The sequence below is a fragment of the Amphiura filiformis genome, chromosome 5 (assembly GCF_039555335.1).
Source record: "Amphiura filiformis chromosome 5, Afil_fr2py, whole genome shotgun sequence".
In the NCBI taxonomy this organism is placed as follows: domain Eukaryota; kingdom Metazoa; phylum Echinodermata; class Ophiuroidea; order Amphilepidida; family Amphiuridae; genus Amphiura; species Amphiura filiformis.
Window position 1 is genome coordinate 35,533,359 of NC_092632.1, and position 25,564 is coordinate 35,558,922.

Sequence of the window (25,564 nt, forward strand, 5' to 3'; positions counted from 1 at the left end):
AAATACGCGTCTGGACGCAATGACGCACACTGTGTAGGATATACAGTACCAAATGAAGGGAAGTGTATGTTTGCAGGTAGGTCCACAGTGTAAATATGAAAACTTTCATCTTTATCCTCTTTTGCAGGAAAACACAGATGCACACACCTACACCGCCACTGCCACTTACCATAGCATCTTCAACTTCAGCTGTACCCAGTCTATGACCTGTGACATTGATGACATCATCCATTCTACCTGTGATGTGATAGTAGCCATCTGTATCACGTATAGCACCATCTCCTGAATAATATGTACCTGGAAGTAAGAAAAACAATTGGCAACAAATTGAGCAACATTAGTAACTTGTACTTTAGAGGAAACAATAATTTTTGGTCAGAAAATTGGCATAAATTTTGTAAAGGAAATGTGACAGAGAAAATAATCATTTATTGGTCAGAAAAGTTTGTAAAGGAAATGTTACATTAATAGAAAGTAGATATGCCAATAAACTTGGGTGTTGTTAAAAAACATGAGCTATCATATTCATGATCAAATTCACCTACTTAAGCTTACTTATTAATTTGTGGTGTTGTTACATAAACCACTATGCACAGAATATTTCTGCACATCCCTTCACGTAAACCTACACTGTGTACCCGCTTCAAGTGACAGAACATCTTATCAGTGAACTTTTTAAATATTTCCTGGGATGAATCATTCGATGTCGGACATTGTTCTCCCATGATGCCCAGGGTAGGATATATGAAAGCCAGGCATTACCCTGAACTGGCTGTGAGGTCTTTGACGATCACTGCATCTGCCCCCTAAATCAAATGGAGATTGTTTTGGACAACATGAATTGAGCTGGGGACGTCTTGCCCCAAAGACCTTAACCACTGGGTCATTCTGCTCTTCTTTCAAGTATCCTCATATCAGTTACAATTGATGTTTATGTTATTATTTTTTTACCTGGATATGGTTTGAAGTACGTATCCACATATCTTTCATGGTTGCCATAGATAGTTCTTGCAATTCCTGGCCATGGCTTTCTGACACAAAGGGCACCTGGTGTGTTGGTTTCTTTGACTTCCTTGGCCTGCAGAAAAAGACAAGATGGTGCAAAATGAAAATTGGGGATTTAAGCAAGTAGGAATCATGGGTCCTGTCACAAATGTCAGTCTTTAATCTTTGAGTATACTATATCATGCTTGAGATGGCTGCTTGTTGAAATGTTTCTATTTATGACGGATATGCAAGTAATTTAGTCTTCACATCAAATGTTACTAGAATTTTGCAAACTAACATCATAGCATTATTAAATGTAAGTTGGAAACTAATTAAGAAATCAAGGGTAATGCTGAATCCTTTACAAGCAAATAATTGTAAAATGTGGGTCAGTGCAGTGGAGCCAAACTCATTATTTAAACGTTTTTACTGCCAGTGCTGTTGTGCGAGAGGAACATACAGTTCACTGCCCTGTCCACTATATTGTAATTTTTAAATTACCATTAAGTGGACAGGGCAGTGAACTGTATGTTCTTAAAAGGTCTTTCATATGGTGCATTAAAAGGTCTTTCAACAAATCACAGTGCACGATTTTGAAAAATGGGTCGTGGAAGTAATAGAATATATAAGTAAACTTTCCACTTGAATGTTATTATTCTAATGACAAACTTTGAAATTAGTAGTCAATATTTTGCAAGTACATTCATTTGCAGATATCTTTGTTAAGCAATCAATCAGGTTGGCAAAATGGGACTGCATAAAAAATTATGTACCAATGGCTCCTAACTTTATAAATTTAGGCGCCCAAATTTTGCTCCCAGGTAAAAACATCTGAGGTGCCAACTGAACAGCCATGTGCGTTGAATGTTCATAGCTGCTGTACTCAATCTACATATTCCCATTGAACGCTACATACTCCATACAGCATGTAGCCTACAGTGTAGGCCTATATGTTTTCCAGGAAGTCCCCATTGAGACTTGATAAATGCATCTAATATTCATAGATTCATACTCTTGAATGCTACATTACATACATGTTTTGCATTTGCTGGTGATTAAAAGCTTCAATAGTTGGTCGCCATTGGCGCCAGGGATTGAATATTTAGTCGCCATTAGAAAAAATCTAGTCGCCAATGCGCCTAAAATGGTCGCACCGTACAGCACTGGGTTTGTCCACTTTGTGTGACATCATCTTGACCAGGAGAATGTCTCGTTTGATTCCTTTGTGAAACTATGCAAAATCTTTCAAATCACCTGCTTTATTGCCATTTAGTAGAAAGGGCTAGCAGGTTTATCATGCACCCCAGACTCTCCTAGATTGATATTAAGCATGCCATCCTAATCAGTTATATTTTAATTATCCTGATCCTACACATGGTATTTCCTGATCATGAATATCATACACATATGGATGGATGGTAATGATCTGTTGATTGGAATTGTTTTTAAGTTTTCTTCCCAGAATTGTATCAAATTCATGCAAAGTATTAACAATTAAACTCTTCATACTTTGATATATCTTGAGTCTGTGAGCAAATGGGCTATTCCATGTAAAATCCACACCCCCTATGGAATATTCAGCTAAAGTCTTCCACAGAGGGAGTATGCATTTCAAATAGAACAGACAAATGGGTAACTTCCACTTGAAATAGTCACTCCAGTTGTGAAAGACTAAGGGTAAAAGCATATACATGGGGAGTATGGGTTTCAAAATAACTATACTATTCGCCAAGGTCCTTCAGCGATGTCTGAATGCTCTTCCTGCATAAAAAGAACTAGGTCACATGTTGCTACACAGCTGGATCGATGATGATGACCTGTTTCAATTGGCCAATCAGAACCCCACTACTGTGTTTACGCTATAACAGCACCAAATCTCAGACTGCTGAAGAACCTTGCTGCAAACTATAACCCTAGCTAATTCCATTCAATAAATGTACTCCCTCTGTGGAAGACTTTTCTTAAATCATCCACAGGGTATGGCAGATTCCAAAAGGAATAGCAATTTGCACTATTCTAAAGTTCGTTCGGTTTTATATAAGGCAGAAATTATTCGGCTTTTGTTACTGCGCGTCAATCAGGTCCCAACTCACGCTCGCGTAAATTCACGTAAGCGTGCACCAGACACGCATTACGCAACGAACAATTCTTAAAAGGTCTTTCATATGGTGCATTAAAAGGTCTTTCAACAAATCACAGTGCACGATTTTGAAAAATGGGTCGTGGAAGTAATAGAATATATAAGTAAACTTTCCACTTGAATGTTATTATTCTAATGACAAACTTTGAAATTAGTAGTCAATATTTTGCAAGTACATTCATTTGCAGATATCTTTGTTAAGCAATCAATCAGGTTGGCAAAATGGGACTGCATAAAAAATTATGTACACATTGGTTTTCTGGGTTTGTCCAGTGCTGTACGGTGCAAAACCTAATTGAGGAGCCAATGGCTCCTAACTTTATAAATTTAGGCGCCCAAATTTTGCTCCCAGGTAAAAACATCTGAGGTGCCAACTGAACAGCCATGTGCGTTGAATGTTCATAGCTGCTGTACTCAATCTACATATTCCCATTGAACGCTACATACTCCATACAGCATGTAGCCTACAGTGTAGGCCTATATGTTTTCCAGGAAGTCCGCATTGAGACTTGATAAATGCATCTAATATTCATAGATTCATACTCTTGAATGCTACATTACATACATGTTTTGCATTTGCTGGTGATTAAAAGCTTCAATAGTTGGTCGCCATTGGCGCCAGGGATTGAATATTTAGTCGCCATTAGAAAAAATCTAGTCGCCAATGCGCCTAAAATGGTCGCACCGTACAGCACTGGGTTTGTCCACTTTGTGTGACATCATCTTGACCAGGAGAATGTCTCGTTTGATTCCTTTGTGAAACTATGCAAAATCTTTCAAATCACCTGCTTTATTGCCATTTAGTAGAAAGGGCTAGCAGGTTTATCATGCACCCCAGACTCTCCTAGATTGATAATAAGCATGCCATCCTAATCAGTTATATTTTAATTATCCTGATCCTACACATGGTATTTCCTGATCATGAATATCATACACATATGGATGGATGGTAATGATCTGTTGATTGGAATTGTTTTTAAGTTTTCTTCCCAGAATTGTATCAAATTCATGCAAAGTATTAACAATTAAACTCTTCATACTTTGATATATCTTGAGTCTGTGAGCAAATGGGCTATTCCATGTAAAATCCATACCCCCTATGGAATATTCAGCTAAAGTCTTCCACGGAAGGAGTATGCATTTCAAATAGAACAGACAAATGGGTAACTTCCATTTGAAATAGTCACTCCAGTTGTGAAAGACTAAGGGTAAAAGCATATACATGAGGAGTATGGGTTTCAAAATAATTATACTATTCGCCAAGGTCCTTCAGCGATGTCTGAATGCTCTTCCTGCATAAAAAGAACTAGGTCACATGTTGCTACACAGCTGGATCGATGATAATGACCTGATTCAATTGGCCAATCAGAACCCCACTACTGTGTTTACGCTATAACAGCACCAAATCTCAGACCGCTGAAGAACCTTGCTGCAAACTATAACCCTAGCTAATTCCATTCAATAAATGTACTCCCTCTGTGGAAGACTTTTCTTAAATCTTCCACAGGGTATGGCAGATTCCAAATGGAATAGCCATTTGTACCATTCTAAAGTTTGTTCGGTTTATATAAGGCAGAAATTATTCGTCTTTTGTTACTGCGCGTCAATCAGGTCCCAACTCACGCTCGCGTAAATTCATGTAAGCGTGCGCCAGTCACACATTACGCAACGAACAACTTGCGTAAGCATTGCGCCCAACTGCATGCATGCCATTCTATATCAATACACAGTGTTATGAGTCTTATATTTTCCGCCTTATATAAACCGAACAAACTTTAGCTTGCTCATTTCCAGCAAATATATGCATGAAACTGTTGGGAAAAAAATGTTTTTACAATGAATCTGATTTGATTGATTTCCATACTTACACTGTCCTGGTGTGTTGAAAGCAAAAGCAGTGATGGTACATGGTAGCAATGTGTGCATGGTAAAATGGTAGCAAGAAAAACAGCCATGAAAAAATGCAGAAAAAATAACAAAACATGTTAGGGTAAAATCAAAATATCATTAGTAAGTAAAATATTATTACAAGAAATTGTTATTAGGAATCGCAACATTTGTTACATTTATTTTTTGATCAATTCAAGAAATTGGTTTTTTGTTTTTGCTTCTGTTGTTGAACACAATGAATCACAACACAGATTTACAACAAACACACACATACACACACCAACAAAAACATACATCAATAAGAGCGCCTTAGAGCGGTATTATTATGTGCACAAGAAAGTGTAATTGCAGGTGTGTCTGGCAGTCTTCTTTTTCAAGGCAGAGGAGCAATTAATTGACATCAACAAAAGGGGGAGGGTAGTTTGTTGTAGCATGCAATTTGGAGTGCATATTAAACCACAAATATTACAATAAATGAAATTTTGAGGTAACAATAAAACTTGCTCAGAGTTTACAAAAATGTTAACTCCAAGTTATCAGCATATCACTGGAAAGAAGCTAAAAACTTTCTCTTAAAATTGGCTCTCATCTTTGAAACAGAAAGTGATCATATTTCTAAGGTACTATTCAGGGTTGAAAAGCCTCACCCCCCCATACTGTTTTGACTAAAAACAACAACTTTATAAAATCACATTGCCTCTGAAGTTACACAATTGAGACCTGTTCCCAAAAATGAGAGGAAACTTGCACATTTTTTATTTTGAGTTATAAGCTTTAAAATGATACACAACTTGTCTGGGCTGCTACCTCACATGGTCTTCAAAAGTAAATTATTTCCATGGCAAATTCTGTTGCTTTCTATTGTTTTCTGACTTGTACATATTAAACTCATATCTCCTTTTCTTCCCGGCAACTTTCCACTCATTTTGTGAGAACAGGTCTCTCATGGATTTGAAAAGCCTGCACTTCCTTGCTATCTCTCACAATACTTCAAGAAGTGAGCCCTCTAGCAAGTTAATTTGACAAAGATACAAAATCAATGTATGTAATAATAGTCTAAGCTAACTGGCTATTTTAACCAGTCATGAAACATTTCCAATTCATTGAACAGGAACTCTTATGATGAAATTGATAATGAAGTGAGCCCCCATGCAAACTTAGCTATTTCAGAATTACTAAAAGAATACCAAAACAAAAACTGCTGGCAAATTATCACCTTATATGTCTTATTTGACAAAAAAAATATTTTCATATATTTTTTAATTCATCTAGATCTCTGTGAGCACCAGAATAGCTTTTTCAGTTTCAATTTTAAAAGATTTTCAGATAAAACATTTGAACATGGGTGCAGGTGACCACATGTAAAATAAGATCAAAACAGCTAGCAAACAAACTGAAATTTGACGGCTTCTATACTTTTTTGCATAACAAGAGTACAAAAAAAAAAGCTGAACACCAAAAATCAGCTTAAATGTGAACTTTTATACATATGTTGAACAAGCTTCATTACCTGATGTGCTTTGATAATCAAACCAAAAAGTGCAATGAAAAGATTTTTTTAAATTCAAAATAATTTTCATCTTTAACATGTGAGCAAACTTCATTACCTTCGTGTGTTTAAATTGTGGAACAACCTAAAAGATTACCAGTAATGAAAGTCCTATAGATAAAAATAGTTCAGTTTCTTGGCTGGCTCCGTCCCTCTTTGCCAGAAACTGACATATTTTACAAATGTAATGCAAATTTTGACACCCCCCCCAAAAAAGCCAAAAAAAATTGTTTCATTTATAGGATGCCATCAATCTTTTGAGGTTGTATAATCAATGACAGACAGAAAAAATAAATAAACAAACAACAACCAACTTGCTGTCAAATCATAACATGTCAACAAACTTCATCATGTGACGTCTGTTTTGATTACCACAATCAGGTCGCTGAAGCTATGACCATGACACCAATGATAACCTCCATCCAGGTGCCATGTGTCATGATGTACATGGCATGGATATGCTTGACTGTGAACTTAGTATGAGACAGTGGGATTGTTTGTGACGCAGTATGAGCTGACTTGGCAAACGTATTGTACAAAAATGGGTCACTGCACGATGTGAAAATTATTATGCAATGACTTGGCAAAACATGGTTGTGTATAAAAAAAGAAAACTCTGAATGGATCTATCTTCAATTCATATTTTGTGATTTTAGTATCATTTATGTAACAAGCAAATGAGACCTGTTCCCAAAAAATGAATGAGAGGTCGCATGGGAAGAAAGGAGATATGGTTACTTGAACATGTCAAGAAACAACAGAAAACACAAGAATTCTTCTTTGAAATAATTACTTTTTGACGTCACACTACGATGATGAATAGCTATCATAAAACTGACTTAACCCCCAGAAAGTGCAGAGGTCTGGTTTATGCTTTCAGGTTAAAATTTTGGACAGGGAGTTTTGGTAAAAATGACAGGCACTTGTCAAATCCTAGCCAAGGCCCTGGTGAAACAGCCCTGGCAAGGTATATATCATTTTAAAGCTTTTGATCCAGTGATTTATGAGTCTGGCCATAACTCAAATATAAAGATTTGTAACTGTCCACTCATTTTGGGGGGGCAGGTCTCATATGTGCTAACTTCCTAGTGTTAACCCCTAGGCTATCAGCCTCTAATAACTACTTTGATTGGTTACAAAGAGGCATATATCATGTATTTAGCCAATCAGAGGTATGGTAAGAATAATCAGTTGGGCTGACAGGGGATAAAGCTGAAAACACCGAGATATCTAAAAGCTCTATTTTGATTGGTTACTCGGATGATTATGCCATGTATTTAACCAATCAGGGGCTCTGTAAGAAAGGCAGTAGTGCCCATGGGGTATAGTGGGATTATCAGTGATTTGCAAAAACCTGTACACACTCAAATTAATTAAAATCAAGATTTTTACATTTTTGGAAAAAGTGCAGGCTCTTGCAGGTTGATGCATTGCTTGTAGTTTCCAACATTTTTAGTGACAAATTTGTTATAGAAATTGCTAAAATCACAGGTTTTTTTCTTGTGTAAGAAATAGTTTAATAAATGCGTATATCACTTGTTGCTTGAGAAATTGTACAAAAAATTATACACCTGTACTGAGATGTCGATGCGTCTAATGCACTCCCCCCTTCTGGGCTTGTGCATTAGATGCATCAACATCTCAGTATGTGTGCATTATGTTGTACAAAAATTTGGGATAAGGCCCCCCCAAAAAAAATGTGTTTCCTGTAGCAGGTCCAAAAAGTCAAATGCAAAATGCAGTTTTTTATTTTTATTTTTTTTATATAATCCATGTCTTCAAATGAAAAAAAAACACATTTTTTGCTGCAAATTAGAATGGAAATTTAAAGTGGGTTTCTCCTGACACACACAAAAATTTTGCTTCATATTCAAGAATATTTTATGATCCCCTTTCAACCTGCAGATTAAAAAAGGTATTTAAAAAAATGTGTGATGTTGTCTCCAGTAGTTTTTCACTACGCTCGTTTGCTGTGTGATGTGTAAATGTTTACTCCAGTAGTGTTTTATATAATTTTTTCGATTTTTTCCAGTTTGGGTTTTTTTTTCTTTGTAAGTGAAAAAAAAAAAAAAAAAAAATTCTAATGCGCAAAATAAGCCATTAAAAACCTAATGCGCACACTACAGGAAACAAACTTGGTGTTTTTTTGCTTAATATTGCATTTAAATCTATAAATATGTGAACAGCACTCTTAAAAAAAATTTGAGACATATTTTTTTTCTTCAGGCTTAATAAATGACAGAATATGTTGTATATCCACAGAGCCCATGCACAAGTAAGACAAAATAAAACAATCCAACATTTTAGGTATTGACATAATTTTATCTCTATTTTGGTAATTTCAACTTTCAACCCCCAAAAAATTCTTCAAAAAAGGCTATTCAGCATTTTTCATACTTGTTTTGTCTTCTTGCATATATAAAAAATTTTCTAATCAAATCAAATACTTCTTTCACAGGATTTAGAGTTATTCTTGCATATATGCACAATTTTCAAATAAACAAAACTTCTTTGTAAATGTACTATTTTAGGAAGATATTATTGCTGAATTCACACAATAAGTCAAGCCAAGCATTGATCAATTCTTTTCAAATAATATAATTGCCAATCTTTGACCTGAAATTTTCTCATAAATGGACAACAAGGACAAGGACCAATCAAGAATCTCTGGTAGTTTAAAAAAATTCTTTGACAATTCCTTCGTATTGGATTATTATTTTTGGTGCTGAAGCTCCCGAGTAACAGAGCTTCACACTTCAATCTCTTTGATTTAAAAATCTATAGAAACAATTATTGAAAATATCTTCTGGCATTGCGATATTCCCTTACACTGTGAGTAATTGGATGTTCAGGATGATTTCTTTTCATAATTTACTGGGTCAAGTTCTGGTATCATCAGATCCAAATTAGGCAAATTATATATCCAACTGCAGTTTGTTTTTCAATCAGAGAATAAAGGCTGTTTGGGGCCTCTGTCATAGATGTGTCATCTCATTTAACACAAGCAATACCATTATTAAGTAGAACAACAAGGCTGAAGGCCAAGTTGTTTTATGCCAAGTAATAGTATCAAGTTTTCATATGCACAGCAGAGGTTACAAACAATACCTTTATTATTAAGGTGTATGATAATATAAATTCATTACCATATTCATTACATTAAGCACACATGGCCCAATAAGCACCCACTCAGGGATTTTTCAAATTGCAGAATGTTATACAATTAACTGCCCACCATTAAAAGTTTTGTTTTAAGCTTACCTATACACACTGTATGAATTAAAGCAAATGTAAAATGACTTACATAACGGCCCTGATTTGGTAAAATGATCTAACTTGAAATTTTAAATCGCTGTTTCGAGAAAAAGAACTTTTAAGTTTGAACACTTGACATTTTTCTTTTGAATAAAATAAATTATTAAACAGATCTAATGTCTTAGAAAATATAAAAATCTCATTATTTGGTGGCACGGGGGTGATTTGAGGATTTCACCAATGGAAAGAGCACCCTCACATTACCCAAGATATGGATTTATCTCAAAATGTCCTAATTTCAAGTTAGATCGTTTTACCAAATCAGGGCCGACTGGGTTTATTTTGCTAAACTTTTAACCCTTCGTAACTCAAGTAATCGTTCATAAGCTACGAATTACGAAATACTCTTTTACTTCCTGTAACTTTACGAAGAGTCCCTGTGGTGAATCCCTATTACTTACGAAGGATAGCGATTATAAGTCATTTGAGTGAAATGTATTTAACGATGCATCATAAGTTACTATTGATTTTGAGACTTACAAACCTTCGTAAAGTTGAGTGAAATTGACCCCTAGATGCTTAATGGAAGAAATAGAGTAATTAGAATTCTTTTAAGTACCAACCACAATGTTAGTAGAATTCAAGAAAACTGACAAAAAATCATTGCTAATTCTTTTAAACAAACTTGAATAAAAAAGCCCAAAAGAGATGTAAAATCAGCTCATCTTAAAAGATGCAGATTGTCTACAGCATCTGTGTTGCATTTACTTACCATTACATCCATTAGAACAGGCTCAATGCCAAAAAATGGCCGCATAGGGCCTTGTCGTATCTCAGCATTTTGATCCGACGGACGTGGTGTGATCACTATGCCTCCAGTTTCTATGGATATTATGTGGACAAGACAGACAGACACACAGACAGACAAAAAGGAGAAAATGAGAAGTGTTAGAGATTTATTCTATGCTTCACCAAATAGTTCTTAGCACATGTAACCACTAACAACTCATTATACACAAAACTGTTTCTGTACGGTTTGGTCACATTTAGGTTTGAATTTAAACTACACATGTAAACAATTTTTTATTTGACAAAAGTTATGTAACAGGGAAAGTGTTGGATGACAGTTGTCTGAATTTTTTCCACAGATATTCATAATTTATAATTGGATTCCAACCATTGTTTATCTTTCACTTCCTACAGCTCAACAGGTTTACCTATGACTACATATTTCCAGTTTGCTTGAGTTACTTGATACAAGTGAGTTTTATTTTGCATTTTCTTTAAATAATGGTCTTGAACAGTTGGACCCATATGTCACAATCATTAACAATAGGAAATTTAACAAATAATAACAATAACAAGTATTTTGACATATTGAATTGCATTGTGAATAATATAATTAAAAATAGCCCCTTACAGTTACTTGTGATAACACTGAAGACAAGTTAATCACTGTGTGAACTTAATTGACTATCAACAATTGTGTAATATGTTGAGTAAGTTATTCATGGTTTAATTTGAATGGTAAAGAAATTATTTACACACACACCCAACGCACCCCCATACAGATATTAATGCTTACATACACACACAATAGAAGGTACTGCATTTTCAAAATAGTCCTCATTAAGACTGTATATGTTCTAGTGCCCTGCGGGCATCCCGAAACCAGGTCAGGGATCCATCTTTCACTTTACTGGTCCAGTCTGGTTTGGGGACATATGATTGGGTCGGGCCACTTTACATTCGGGCCGCGGAAATAATTTGAAGCAAGAAAAAAATTAATGTAACATTTCAGAAAACTTTAGAATTTTGCAAAGTTTCATCCATTTAAAATACTCCTCGCATTATCTTCAACTCCAAATTAAACTGAATCTGATGATTCATGCCAGAAGTTCATAGACTCACTTTACCTGGTAATTGATCAAAAGAGACAGTTAGGACAAGAAAAAACATGCAGGTCAGTACATCCAGTTTGCCTAAAAATGTTCAGGTCGAGCCTGGTCCGTGATCAGGGTAAAACAAAATCATGTTCTGCAGAGCCCTAGTGTGTTCAGCACACTGTCTTTGATCAAATAGAACATGACTGTGTGTGAGTTTCTAATACTTCCAGGTATACATGCCCTCATATGTACTTTACACTACATAGTACTTCTGAAGACATAATGTAATGTCTTCAGTCACCAGTCATAGGTCCTCAGAAAAATGGTGTGCTTTCAAGTTTTTAAACTTGAAAGCTTTAAAAAACATTCTGTTTAGAATGTTTTGCATTAACATTTTGATACCCTTATAACCCAACATTTAAATGTTTTCTGTAAAACATTTTGTGTTTGCTGGGGGTCACTACTGCAAGTAAAATTTTTTAATTTAAATTTTTTTTTAAAGTAGTGCCTGTCTGGTGGGTGACCATTTCATGGAATTCTTCATACCCTTGAGGCTCAAGCAACTAATGACACAACATGACTCCTAAAAGGTTTAGCAAACTTTAACAATCATGCTGGCATCAGTTCTCATCCATTGATGCGTACAACAGACAGACAAACACAACACTTACTGCTTTTGTCTTCTATTGTTTTCACTCCCATGTACATTACTCTGCACATAATTACTTGCTTGCTCTAAAAAGTACCTTTTTCCCTCGCAATGTTTGTTTTGGGAAGTTAATGCTTCTTTCATTCAAGATGTTCCATGCAGGAACGTGAGAATATATTTCATATCAACTTTCCAATAAGATGTATTCAAGTTTGGAAGTTGAACACAATAGTAATTTTTCAATAGGGTCTATCGGTCTCATTCACACCATTAAAAATCAAATCCTTTTATATTTAATAAAATTTATGAAATTGGGTTACAATACATTGAAATTAGTCGGTCTTTCAGCAAAAAAACCTCTACATCTTAACTTCTTTTCTGTTCTGTTTTCCCTCTTTTGGGGTTCGTAAGACACACAGTAAGTCCTTGAGGGCTGAATCTGGCCTTACCAATTGAGAACCACTGCTGTCGATCTATAGTTACATAGCAATGTGTAGACCTAATAATAATTAATTCCATGCATTTTGATCAAAATAATAGAGCACCCCACAAACTACCAACAGTACAAACAAAATCTATTTCACACATGAAAATTCATAAAATTTATTAATACACCACAAAAAGAAAGTCCACACTTTTTTGAGGGGTCATGAATGATATTAGACATAATAATAAATTTGCAGGAAGTTTTGGTTAGCTAGAGTTTAGGAATGTTAACAAGTTTGTGATAAATATAGTTTGTTCAAATCTTGGTCAAAGATGAAAAACATTTCTCCCTTGACCTACATGAGGGAGAAGATAAATTACCATGCAAGTTTGAACTTGCACATCGCACCAATTTCGTAAAATCAATAAAAATCAAGGATTTCAAATTCCTGCGACACAGGTGAGGTATCAACTGCAGTTAAAAATGCTTCATGTGATTCTATAAAAGCTGGTATTGCTTTAAATCAATCCTACTAAAAATTACGACCCCTCAAAGAAGGGAGGACTTTCTTTTTGTTAAGTGTTTATTACCAATGATTGAATTCATGATCAACTGCGGAAAAGAATGCAAGGTCACACTCAAAAAGTGCTTGCTTTTCAATTTGTGACAAAAGATCTTTAAATCTAATGATACAGTTCTCTTCACATATGTGATGCGATCAAGCCAAATCAGTCGGAACTCGGAAATATTGATTTTGAGATATCGCCAAACAAAGGAAACTTTTCCTTTTCTTTTCTCTTGTTTTGGAAACTCTTTAATTGCTCATATCTTTGGAACTGGTTGTTCAATTTCAATGGGGTTTTCTGCAAAATCTAGCTTTGTAAATGCTTTTTACTATCCTATAGGAAACTGAAAATTTTTTATTTCCGAGTTCCGACTGATTTTGCTTGATCGCATCACATATTACCTACATAAAAATCAGGTGATTGCTGATGAAACTTGTCAAAAGTCATTAGTATGTAAATAGCTATCCATGTGGCACTTGTATGAAGCAAAGGGTATTCATGACAGTTTACCACATAGGTGAAGGTTTCACAACAAACTTCAAGATTTCAAACCTTTCTAAATCTTACTAAACTCACTCAGTGACAACCAGAAAAATGTCTTGAGAATACATGCTTTTTCTTCTTCTTAATGAAAATATACATACTTATGATGCTCAAACCAGCTAACCTTTATATTGCATGATATTGCCAAAAAAATCATTGGATGCACTAACAAACTCTACATGTTGTTTGACACAACAATTTATTTTCTCATTTGTATTTAGGGGAACTGTGATATTGTTTTTAATGTTAAGAAACGTGCTGTTGGATACTGTTTATCCACAAAAATATTGTGTAGTAAATTTCATATTTATTTAGTGACCTGAGCTTTAAAAATTCCACTGCAATTGGAAGCCCAGGTCAATAACTAAAATAAACAAAAATATCAAACACTTACACTTAATTTTTTATTATTATTTCAAACCATGTGAAACTCTTGAAATTATACAAATAATGTCTGCAAGAAGAATGTTATTGTTTGCTTGCTTTTCTACACATTAATTCTTTGCTTGATAAAGAATAAAATAATATGTCTGTATTTTCTTTTCCACTTTGTGAGTAGCCAAAGCAACCGACAGATCATGACTCCCAAAGTCCCTATTGTCCAATCAATAAACTGACCTTGTCTTTGATCATCTGCATCCAATGGATACAATGCCCTGTAAGCTACTGTGTAATCAGTTTGCTGGGGCATGATGATGACATGTTAAGTTAACCCTAACCCCCTCAGGGCTTTTTTCGCGACGGGAAGGGAAAGAAGGAAGGAATAAAGAGAGAAAAGAAAGAAGTTGTTTGCTCTGGGTGGGATTTGAACCCGAGACCCCTCGCATGCCAAGCACTGGGTCGGCGACACCTTGCCACAGGTCTTGGGCTTCGCTGGCCAGCGAAACTGTGCCTATATATCACTTAGGGCGATTGCGTCATCACACCACGTGGGATGCACGCACAAACAGCGCATATATCAAGTAGTATTTTGTAGTACTTGGTCCTGTTAGGGTTAAGAAATTAACAGAACTGTCCCAGTCCTCATAACTCAATTTCCCTACACAATTTTAAATTCATTTTAAACCAAGTACTATCTTTACTTGCTCAAAATTGTCCAGTATGTGGAATTTAGTAAAAACTATACTGTAACCATAAATTGATTTCTTCATTAGTTAAAATGTGCCTTGTATCCAACTTTCTCCCCAAACTGTACAATGTTTAAATCGGTATGAAACCTGCACTTTGTGTGGTAAATTCCATTGATACATTTGTCACGTAAGCCACACGGAAACAGGACTATGTTCCTTCACTTTACAGTAAACAACATACAATGTAAATTTGTGTAACAAATCATTCAGTGACAATACAAAAATATAGGTCATGGTAATCAAAATTGCTTGTTCATTATTTCCTCATTATCTTACAAAGTGCTACTGCTTGTTATGTCAAGTAAAAATGCATTAAAAGACAATAACAACAATTGTATTTTTGTCATTATCACTTGGGCCAAAATTTAACATGATAATCTCTCAAGCATAAAGATATTAACCCCATGGAAACTACCTGCCAATGAATCAGCATCTACAAACTATTTTGATTGGTTAAAAAGAGGGCTATATCATGTACTGAGCCAATCAGAGATGCGGTAAGAATGGTCATTACAGCTAAAGGGATGGTAAAAGCTCTATTATGATTGGTTACTCAGGTGAGTATATCATGTAATGAACCAATCAGAGGCTCTGTAAAAAGGCAGTAGTGATGGTGTTAATGGTGTCATGGATCAGCAAATTTAGCATAACAAATTTCTTATTCAATGTCATCAGTGACAATCATGGACCTAATCAATTGTAACAAATTTCAACTTACCAAAAGTACACATTACATATTAGCACATTCTATTGTTAACTTGATTTTCAATTTGGCTGGGCAATGTTATCAACTAGTACAATATCCAGACAACTTGTACCCAGCCAACACTGAGAAGTAACTCAGTTTATGTAACTTATTGTGTTTTTTTGAAATTTGCACCTGTAAAAGGTAGAGTTGGGCAACCTTTTTAACTCAACTCAGCAGTCCAGAAACAGGGCCAGAAATAACTAATGAAATATTCCACTGGCTGCAAATCTAGATTTTGTTAGAGCCACAGAATAAAACACCAGATGTGAAAAGGTGTGGTCTAAAACATGCCATTTAGTCCTACTATGTAGCATATTGTAGGGCGAATTGGGTGGCATAAGGGAAATCAGATTTAGACTAACCATGTGTGCAAGGTGATATTTACAACTCATTTTACTCTCATGTCATTTTCCTATGAAATAAGAAATAGCAATCTGTGGCTTTAAATATTGGGGCATTTGATATTAGGACAAGCAAGCAAAGTGAGGTGCAGATCTCGAACCCCATTTTATAGAGTTTGGGTTTTTAGTGGACCGCATAGCGGGACCACCCTATGATAGTGTATGTTACTAGGTTACTTACTATCTGACAAACCTTTTGGTCTTAAATGGGCATATCTCGAAATGCCACAAAGGTATAAGCACCCAAGTAGTGTCAAATGAAGGAGAAAAATGTAAGAAATACAATAACACATAATCTACTCCTAATACTTTTAAAATTCTGTCCCCTCCCATGCCAATAGATGCAAGTGATTCGTATATGGGGAAGTTTTAACTTAAAAGTCCTTCTGGACCATATGCTTTGTATTTGAACTTGTGCCAACTACGACTGACCAGTCTTTGCTGCCACAATCCTTATGCAGTGCTGTGATATTTAATACCCAACTCTGGTTGGCAAAAGTTTAACGCTAAGAGTTGCTGTTACCATCGTACTGTTCGTTTGAACATTTCTTTTTTACATTCTATGGTTTGAAGAATTAGGAAATGGGTAAACATTTAATTTATATTAATCAAGTTAATTAATATTAATTCTATTAATTTTACTAATTACTTCAATTTTAAATGAATAATTAAAAGACTTAAGAATACAATTAAATTAAAAATAGGGGTCTAACTCCTAAAAGTGAAGTGTCCACCAGTTTGCCGTCCAATAACCGCTCTAGTTTGGCTTTTTGAAGCCATTTCCTATCATTTTGTGGCAAAAATGGCAGAACGTTTGACATATTTGTCAGTATCACTTTTTCAAATAAAGACTCTATGTCATTGTCAAACTGACTTATCTGATTTGATGGACATGTTATTTATGATTTATTTCTTGTTCCTACGCACAATTCAATATGGAAAGATTCTCTAAAAATTACTTTCCTAAACGTGGCATTTGCACGCCACACAGAAACAATAGCTTCCTATGAACGATTTGTTGACATCTAGTCTCTGATTTGTATTCATTCCAATACAGAAATATGTATTACCATAATGCTTCATTTAACATTGTATTTTCCTGAAGATCTGTTTGTTTACAAGACCCACCAAATGTCAACAAGCCAGTGATTCTGTTGCAAGCATGTTGCTATGGACTTGTAAACCAAATGACCAGTTTGGTAAATTGCCAAGGAGTTTCCTTGCTAAGTGTGATTGCGAAATTTGAATGACGCCATGTGTCCACCATATATTGACAAATGACATCTTTGTAAATATGTGTGCATGATTATGAAAACAATGGCACACTTCCTACTGTCTTTAATCTACTCAATGCATAATGCCAAAAAAGTCTATTCACAAGAAATTCATGCTCAACTTTTGCAAATGTCTCATTTCTATCTAAAATGTAACAGACACATTTATAGAATGCTATGGCAAGATATGATATGGCTTTATTCATCGGAGCACGTGTGGCCGAGTGGATAAGGCGCCCGACTCATAATACATAGGTTGTGAGTTCGAGCCCCGCTCGTGCCAACGTGTTGTGTCCTTGGGCAAGGCACTTTATCCTCATTGCCTACTGGGGGATGGGGTTGGGTTCGATTGGATGTTTGTATAGTTGTTTGTTGCAATGTTGCAATATTGGCGCTGATTAAGCTGCTGCCTGCAAATTGCATTGTGTCTGTTTAGTTGTGTTTAATGTACAATTCTAGCAATTTGACTTGCGGGTCACCATTAGAGTTTGAAATAAAACCTTCCTTTTAAATGTCTTTATCTAAATTAAATTAAATTATTGATCGTAAGGAAATTATGTAATGAATAAAAAGTTACTTCAAAGAGTACTACCTGTCTATAAGAACCTGACAACTTGATTTCTTCAAGAAATAGCAATAACAGAATATTTTGATCAAACATGGGATATTTTAGTAGGAACACTATCCAGACATTGTGTAAAAAGAGTTTTCCTCCAACCTGCTTATTTGCTTATATTTGGCAATTATATGCATTTGATTAATATCGATAAACATTATTTTCTGTGTAGGGTATAGGTGGAAATACAGATAAAATAATCTTTTTCTTATATCATTGTTTCACAATTCTACCAAGAACTTATGGGATAATTGTAAGCCGTGCTCCCCCCGCCCCCAAATTTTTCAGGTATAAAATGGGGACAGCAAAGAGTAAAGTATAATTAAAATGATTAAATGATTCCTGGGAACCAAGGGAAAACAGTGCCAGTGCATTGATTGGTCACCCCAGGTTAAATAAGAAATAAATAAAAATGGGACAAAAATTGACAAATGGGTACGAAAATCTGGCTTTTTAAGATTATCAATTATTTTCCAAAGTTCCCAATTTTCTCACCTGTTTGCCACCATGTATCCACAAGACTGCACCTTTTCTCTCCTACAAGGTCATTGTACCATACCCAGGCTTCATGGTTCAGTGGCTCACCAACTGTAGGTACACATAAATAATAGTGATAGAAAGATATTCATTACACAGTATAGAGATAAAGAAAGACCAAACTATAGGCCATTATCTAACTGATAATCAATCTAGGTGACGAGTTGCAAGAAAAAGATAAATGTCAAGAAAAGTTGAACTTTGTCTTTCAGCCAAAGAAATTGGTTGACAACAAATTTGTCTAAATATTAAGATCAAATTGTGTACTTGTGATCTGATCTGACTTGGAAGGTTTCTCAAATATTGGAAGTCCTAGCTTCTGTTCTTGATGTTTTTATCACTATTTATCATTACATTATTATTTTTATTTATTTATTTATTTATTTATAACATTCGGCCGAAGCCAGGCTAAGCCCAATAGTGCAGAGAGGCTACTAAATTTAAGGGATGCCATCTGGATATGACGGGACAGGGATATTATTATTATATTATCATTACATTTCCCTGTTATCTAAAACACTACTCGGCTATTCCATTTAACATCCACACAACCTCTGTCAAAGATTTTGGAAATATCTTCCACAGGAGGAGTGTGGATTTGAAATGGAATGAACACATTACAGTTTTTGTCAGAAAAGAACGGCAGTTGTTTACATTTTGAGAGCGTGCAGAGCGTAAACACAGAAGTGGGGCTCTGATTGGCTGAATCAATCGTCTGACAATCATAGCAACAGAACGATTATCTGATTGGCCGATTATGCGTCCAAACATTGGTCGACACAGATCGGCAACTTTGAAAGACACACAAAGCTCTGCGACTGCGCATGTCGCTCATTAACAGGGCGCTCGCATCAATCTGAGCTCCATTTGAATTTCATACACCCTCTGAGAAAGATTCAAACCGAATCTTCCACAGAAGGAGGGTGAGTTTCCAATACAGTTGGTTAATGTGCTAATTCCATTTGAAATTCAAACAGCACTTACAAATCCAAAGGTAAATTCTAGCCGGTATGGTGGCGCTGATCACCACAAAAAAAGGGCATGCAAAGCAGCAACCCTCCCCTGGACTAAGTCATGCCCGAGTCCCCTTGAACACAAGCTGAAACGTGGGCGCCTGCTATGTTTTTAACTTTGCAAATCTTTGAGGGGCAGAAATAACACATTGTCAGATTCTCTTATTAGTATGACCCCCTGCCAATGTACACAAATCACCCTGGGTGTCTCCCGTAAACCATGGAGTAGATAGCCAACACATGCGGCATCCTTGCGAAAATCACCCTGTAGGGGTGTGAGAGGCCTCAGACAAAAAAAGAGGAAAATCACTAAAAAAGCTGAAAAACAGCGTAAAAATAGGGTGAAAACATCAAATATGGGCTGAAAATAAAAGAAAACACGTAAAGTTTGGCAATAAAAAAGAGCTGAAATCGGCTTAAAAGCTGAACTCTCACACCAATGCACCCTGCAGTGTTAGGGTTCAATATTGGAGTCCATATCTTTTTTTGATATACATGTTTGTTTATTTCTCATAATACTATATAACTTTCAATAGCTGGGGTCACATTCTTTATTAGTTTTGGTTTGTTGGCGACTGACAATGGGGTTAGAGACTAATAAATTGAATTTATTCAAACCCATTCCAATCCAATCTCAACAGACAGACAGGGTCTGATTAAAGCGCACAAATCATTTGAAAAAAAAATCAAATGCATAAATAAAGTTCAAACTTTTGTCCCATTGAGTTCTCCTTAATGCCTTAATATGCAAAATAATGCAATAGTGCATTTTGAAAGAGAAATAAATACTTACCGCAGCCAAGTGTCTTTAGCGTTGATCTGTCATAATTAGTGACATATGAGTCGTCTGATTTCAGTAGGAGTCTAAGAGCAGTTGGTGCTAGGTATAACTGGTTTACTTTCAATCTCTCCACCATCTCCCAATAACGACCTGTGCAAAATGATTACCCAGCAAAATTTACTTAAAATTGCAAGCAATATGCCTTAAATATCTGATTGCTTTCCATTTCAGCATAAACATAATGAGTTATGTACAATAATAAAATCAATAACATCTAAAAACAACAATAATAATAATAACGCAAAACAGAAATAAACAAGTTCGTTTCTGGTATGGCGCATAGTTTATAAACACTACTCGACAAAATTAAAGACTCACAACTTATTTATTAGCATTTTTCTAAATCAGATGAGTGTCATTTCATTCAGTAATGTTTCAGGCAACAGCAGAACATTTGCACTACCGAACTGAAGTCTCATGACACTGAAAAACACCTTGGTTAGCACCATACAAACAAAGAAGAAAGAAGGTAAAATCAAGATTGTCAGACTCTGATCCTTTAATTTTTTAAGTAGATTGGATTTAGATATTCTAGTTTGATCTCTTAGAACATGCTGATACAAAGTTCTACAGATTTGATTTAGCTAAGTTGTAATCACATTATGCATCTAGTCTACCTGACTATAATTATTCCACTTTGCCAATTAAACAAGTAACAACAGTTCACTCTTTTGGCCAATTAAATAAAAAAGACCATCAAAGACCCACATGTGTCTGATTTTGTGCATAGAACATTTTGAATCACTCTCCACCAGGAGTCACATGTAGCTTCCAACCTATGTAGTGTTGTCTGCAATAATTCAGTTTTTAAATTTGTGAAAATTGGGGTAGTTTATGATCAAATTAAGTTTGAAAGCTTGGTATTGCTTCATTTTCTACTGACCTGAATATGTGTTACAAGTCTTTTTTTTCTTTTAATTGCACCACCCTCTTTTCTTATATTTCAACTGAGTACATAATAATCTGTTGCATCACCAGCAAGGCACTTAACTTAAACCCCTTGCCTCATTTCACTATTACAATGATATTTTTATCAAATGGACCCTAAATTGACCCTTGAGGAACACACCTGGATCTGGATAAGTTGGAGTGCTTTCAAACAGCACTGTGGTAGCACCATTTGCAAGTGGACCATAGACTACATAGCTGTGCCCTGTAATCCAGCCGATATCAGCAACACATGCATGGACATCACCAGGACAGTAGTCAAACACAAACTGTTGATAAAAGAACGCAAATATTATTTTAGATGCAAAATCTAGTCAAAAGACAATTTATGGCTGTCACACTTGTTTGTCACCAGACATGCCTTAAATAGATAATGCTGTCACTCTTCACTGCACTCTGTCACAGTTGACTACATCCAAGGTTGTGGTGCCATGGTGCACCAGACACAGTTTATTCTTGACCAATACACTTCTAGTGCCCGTTTCTATTCATCGTTATGTATTCTTCTCCCGTGCATTATTTTCGCGAACTACCCTTCACAGCCCAAATTATATAAACCTGCACGCTAAACAATGCATTATCTAAAACCTGCACGCTAAACAATAGATTCTAGATAATACGTGCACGCTCAAATACTAGAAATACTACTTTCACATAACCATAAAGTAGAGTTAGGTGGCGCTTTAGACACAGAGATCACATAACTATATAATTGTCTGTTCGATATATATACCAACAAAAAGTACAAATATACATTCTGTGGTGTTAAAATGGTATAGTTACAAACGGTGTTCTATAATAGTGTACAATTACCGAATAAGGTGCAACTCGCTAGACTTGAGTCCAGTCCTCAAGCACGGAGTTTAGGATTAGGGTTGGGATAGGGCAGTCTTGTAATAAGACTAGTAGAGTTGCACCCTTGCAAATATCATTGTCATAAATTATGATTAATGACCTCAAATAAATCAAACATCAAATGAGAATAATCGAGCTTCTATTAATTAAAAGGGCCAAAAACAGGTGGATCATAATTATACAAGATGACACCATTGCAAAATATTCAGCATTTTACAAATGAAATACATGTAGGCCTATATCTAAAATAACATAGCCGGGCCCGGGAAACACACACTAGCGCATAATATCATGATCATGCTTTATAATACCATAGGCCTTCAAACACATGTGTTTGAAGGCCTATGATAATACTGAACAAATTGTTAAATCCCAATGTCGTGTGTTTTAATATAAGTAGTTCAAATTATAGAGCTATAAAGTCCAGTTGATATTCACCGTAGTACTAGTCTGACATCTAAATCGATCGTTTCCAACTGGTTCAGTGCTCTCTGTGTTCGAAACCACAATATTAAATGATCACAACATAAAGTCAAGTCAATTAAACCATGCGTGAATAAGTTACCTAAGTATGACGTATGGCGCAATCGATACCATTGATTACAGTGATTGATTTTCTTTACCAGTTAAATGCTACGTAGCTGGTCAATGTCCTGACGGTGTTTTTAAAATGTAAGATATTTTCCCTAATATTAAAACTAATATAATGAATGCAGCAATTAATATTGCCTATTGTTTTAATAGGCCTACACTCAAAGTGTATGACGGATAATGTATCGTGCAAATGCATTCGTCAAGATAATTGCACTTGCCATGGAGTTATTGCATTTAGCTTTCAAGCCGATCGGCTCTCAAGCTAAATGCAATAACTCCACGGCGCGTGCGATTATCTTGACGAATGCATTGCACTCAGTTCATTATCCTTATCATAATGGTCTAAACAGCTGACCATATAAACACGCTAATATGGTCAAATGAAGAGGTCACATACAAAAATTGATATATCCATTTTTCTCAATTTGAGATATTGGCAAATATAAATGGTTAAATATAAAGAAATAACAAGAAAATATGTGCAACTTTGATCAAAGCCAGCATTATAGACCCTATTGAATACTTCGTCACTCGTCCTCATTTAAATAAAATTCTGTCCACCATAAGGTACCACAGGGCATTTCGCAAACGATAATACAATAAAACATGTGATAGGTATGAATGGTTTTGGAATCGAACTAGACACCTGTCCCTCTGTCACTTAAAACTTAGAACCAACGTGGCAGCCATTTCAATTGTTATACCCTTCCGCTTGAGTTTATTCGATACGCTCTATAGGGCATTATCTAAAAAGTTTGCAAATGGTGTTTATCACATTGAACTCTGAACTTTGCAAATGTATTGCAGACAGTTTTGATTATTTTGATAATTTTCAATCTGTTATCTGATTTTCATGATAGTTCTTTCACATCTACCTCCCTGAGTATTAAGGTTCAGTCATAAATTCATGTGTAAAACCAGCCTATAGCATATACCCAGCAGAGACACAAGATAACCTGTTTAACTGGCCAATAGACCTGGAATTATAATGAACAGCTATCCTCAAAACTGGCCATATGTGTAGCAGCACCATATAGCATCATTAGCATGTATTCAGTATGGACATGATAGGGCCACTTTAGCTGGCCAATATACATCTAAGGTATGTAACAAGTCCTCAACATACAAAACTTACCCTATGTGTAAGAGCAGCATATAGTGTATACCCAGCATGGACATGAGAGAGACCCTTAGGTTGGCCAGTAGACCCCGAGGTATATAACATAAATAGTAAGTCCTCGGCATTCATCACTTCAGGAATGCATTCAGTGGACTCCTTAGCCATCTCCTGTAGAATGTAACATAAATTTACATGGAATGTAACATAAATTTACATCATTTAAAAAAATCATCTTTAAGCAGCATACAACATTATCAAGCATTTTCAAGTGTACACAGTGAAAGTGAAAATTTTCCCCGGACATTACTTATCACACTTAACACATTTACCAATGGAAAAAGGCATAAATATGTTCTTTTGTATACAGGTCTAATGTAAAAAAACTCAAAATCATAAATTTTAAAACAAGTAAAATCGGTAAAGCACAAAAATTATATGCACGAAAATTTAAATTTTTAATTAAGAGTTGTAATGTCAAAATGGTTCACTTCTTGTGACACTTCCAACACACATCAGTAAACACTGGAATTCAAAACAATACTTCTCATTATACAGTCATGAGACTGCACTTTCATAAAAAAAAGCCTAAAGAAACTGAAAATGCGCATGAAATTTGGGGAAAAGTACCAAGAACAGGCAGAAATTAAATAAAGTTGTGGAAATTTCGACTAAAAAACCCCTGATATTCAGGTTTAAAACTGAAAATTCTCATAATTACTACAATATCAAAAGACATGATAAAGCCAGCCTAACAAATGCACTGACTTCTAAAATTATTGTTTGGCCTGATCATATCTCTGTGATTTAAATCAGCTATTCCATTTGAATCTGCCATACCCCTGTGGAAGATTTTATGAAACATCTTCCACAAAGGGTTTTTTTCAAATGGAATTGCCCAGGGATAATTATTTTCAAAACCATACTCCCCCTGTATAAGGCTTTACCTACATCTTCCACAACTGGAGCGAGTCTTTCAAATAGAAGTTACCCAATTGTCTATTTTATGTGAAACCCATACTCCTTCTGTGGTAGACTTTAGCTGAAGCTTCCACTGGGGGAGTGTGGATTTCAAATGGAATATCCAAATGTTACATTGTCTTAAATTATTGCCAGGTTCTAAATCAATTAATCCCAGCAGAAATTCAAGTATAACATACTGCCCTACAAAATTCCAAACGTACCTCTTCCAGTGGTATATCTTTATCTGTTGTTGACACTTTATTTCCTGTCCTCTGCGTTACAAAGACCCTCTTGACTCCAGGACATTCGGCAACAGCAGCATCTACAGTTGCTTTCAGCTCGATGATCTTGCCGCCTCTCAAAGCCTGATCTGAGGTGATTATTGTTTCTGCTCCAGCTGGGAAAAATTGATAAACATGCAAATTATATGATAATTGTTAAAAAGTCCATTCAGAGATTTTGCTTGACCACCAGAATGCCCTAAAATTGATCAAGGTTCCACTTTGCCGGGCCACTTTGGCAATTCTTAAACAAGCATGCATTTGTTAATAATTTGACAGAACATAAATACTTAAGGTAGTCAAATTCAAAACCCATATTTGAAACTGGAAAACATAAAAGTACACTTTCTCTTT

The 25,564-nt window shown here is 35.5% G+C and overlaps 1 protein-coding gene across 1 annotated transcript in view; it reads right to left on the bottom strand.

Moving 5' to 3' along the window:
• The window catches only part of LOC140153038 (acetyl-coenzyme A synthetase 2-like, mitochondrial), a 69,467-nt gene that overhangs the window by 19,672 nt on the left and 24,231 nt on the right, over positions 1–25,564 (bottom strand). The window contains exons 4-11 of the mRNA XM_072175635.1: positions 25,151–25,326; positions 23,985–24,137; positions 21,522–21,669; positions 20,405–20,542; positions 18,557–18,649; positions 10,594–10,703; positions 952–1,078; positions 170–297 (exon numbers count right to left, since the gene is read on the bottom strand). Of these exons, the coding sequence (XP_072031736.1) occupies positions 170–297; positions 952–1,078; positions 10,594–10,703; positions 18,557–18,649; positions 20,405–20,542; positions 21,522–21,669; positions 23,985–24,137; positions 25,151–25,326 (1,073 nt within the window). The remainder of the gene's footprint in view (positions 1–169; positions 298–951; positions 1,079–10,593; positions 10,704–18,556; positions 18,650–20,404; positions 20,543–21,521; positions 21,670–23,984; positions 24,138–25,150; positions 25,327–25,564) is intronic.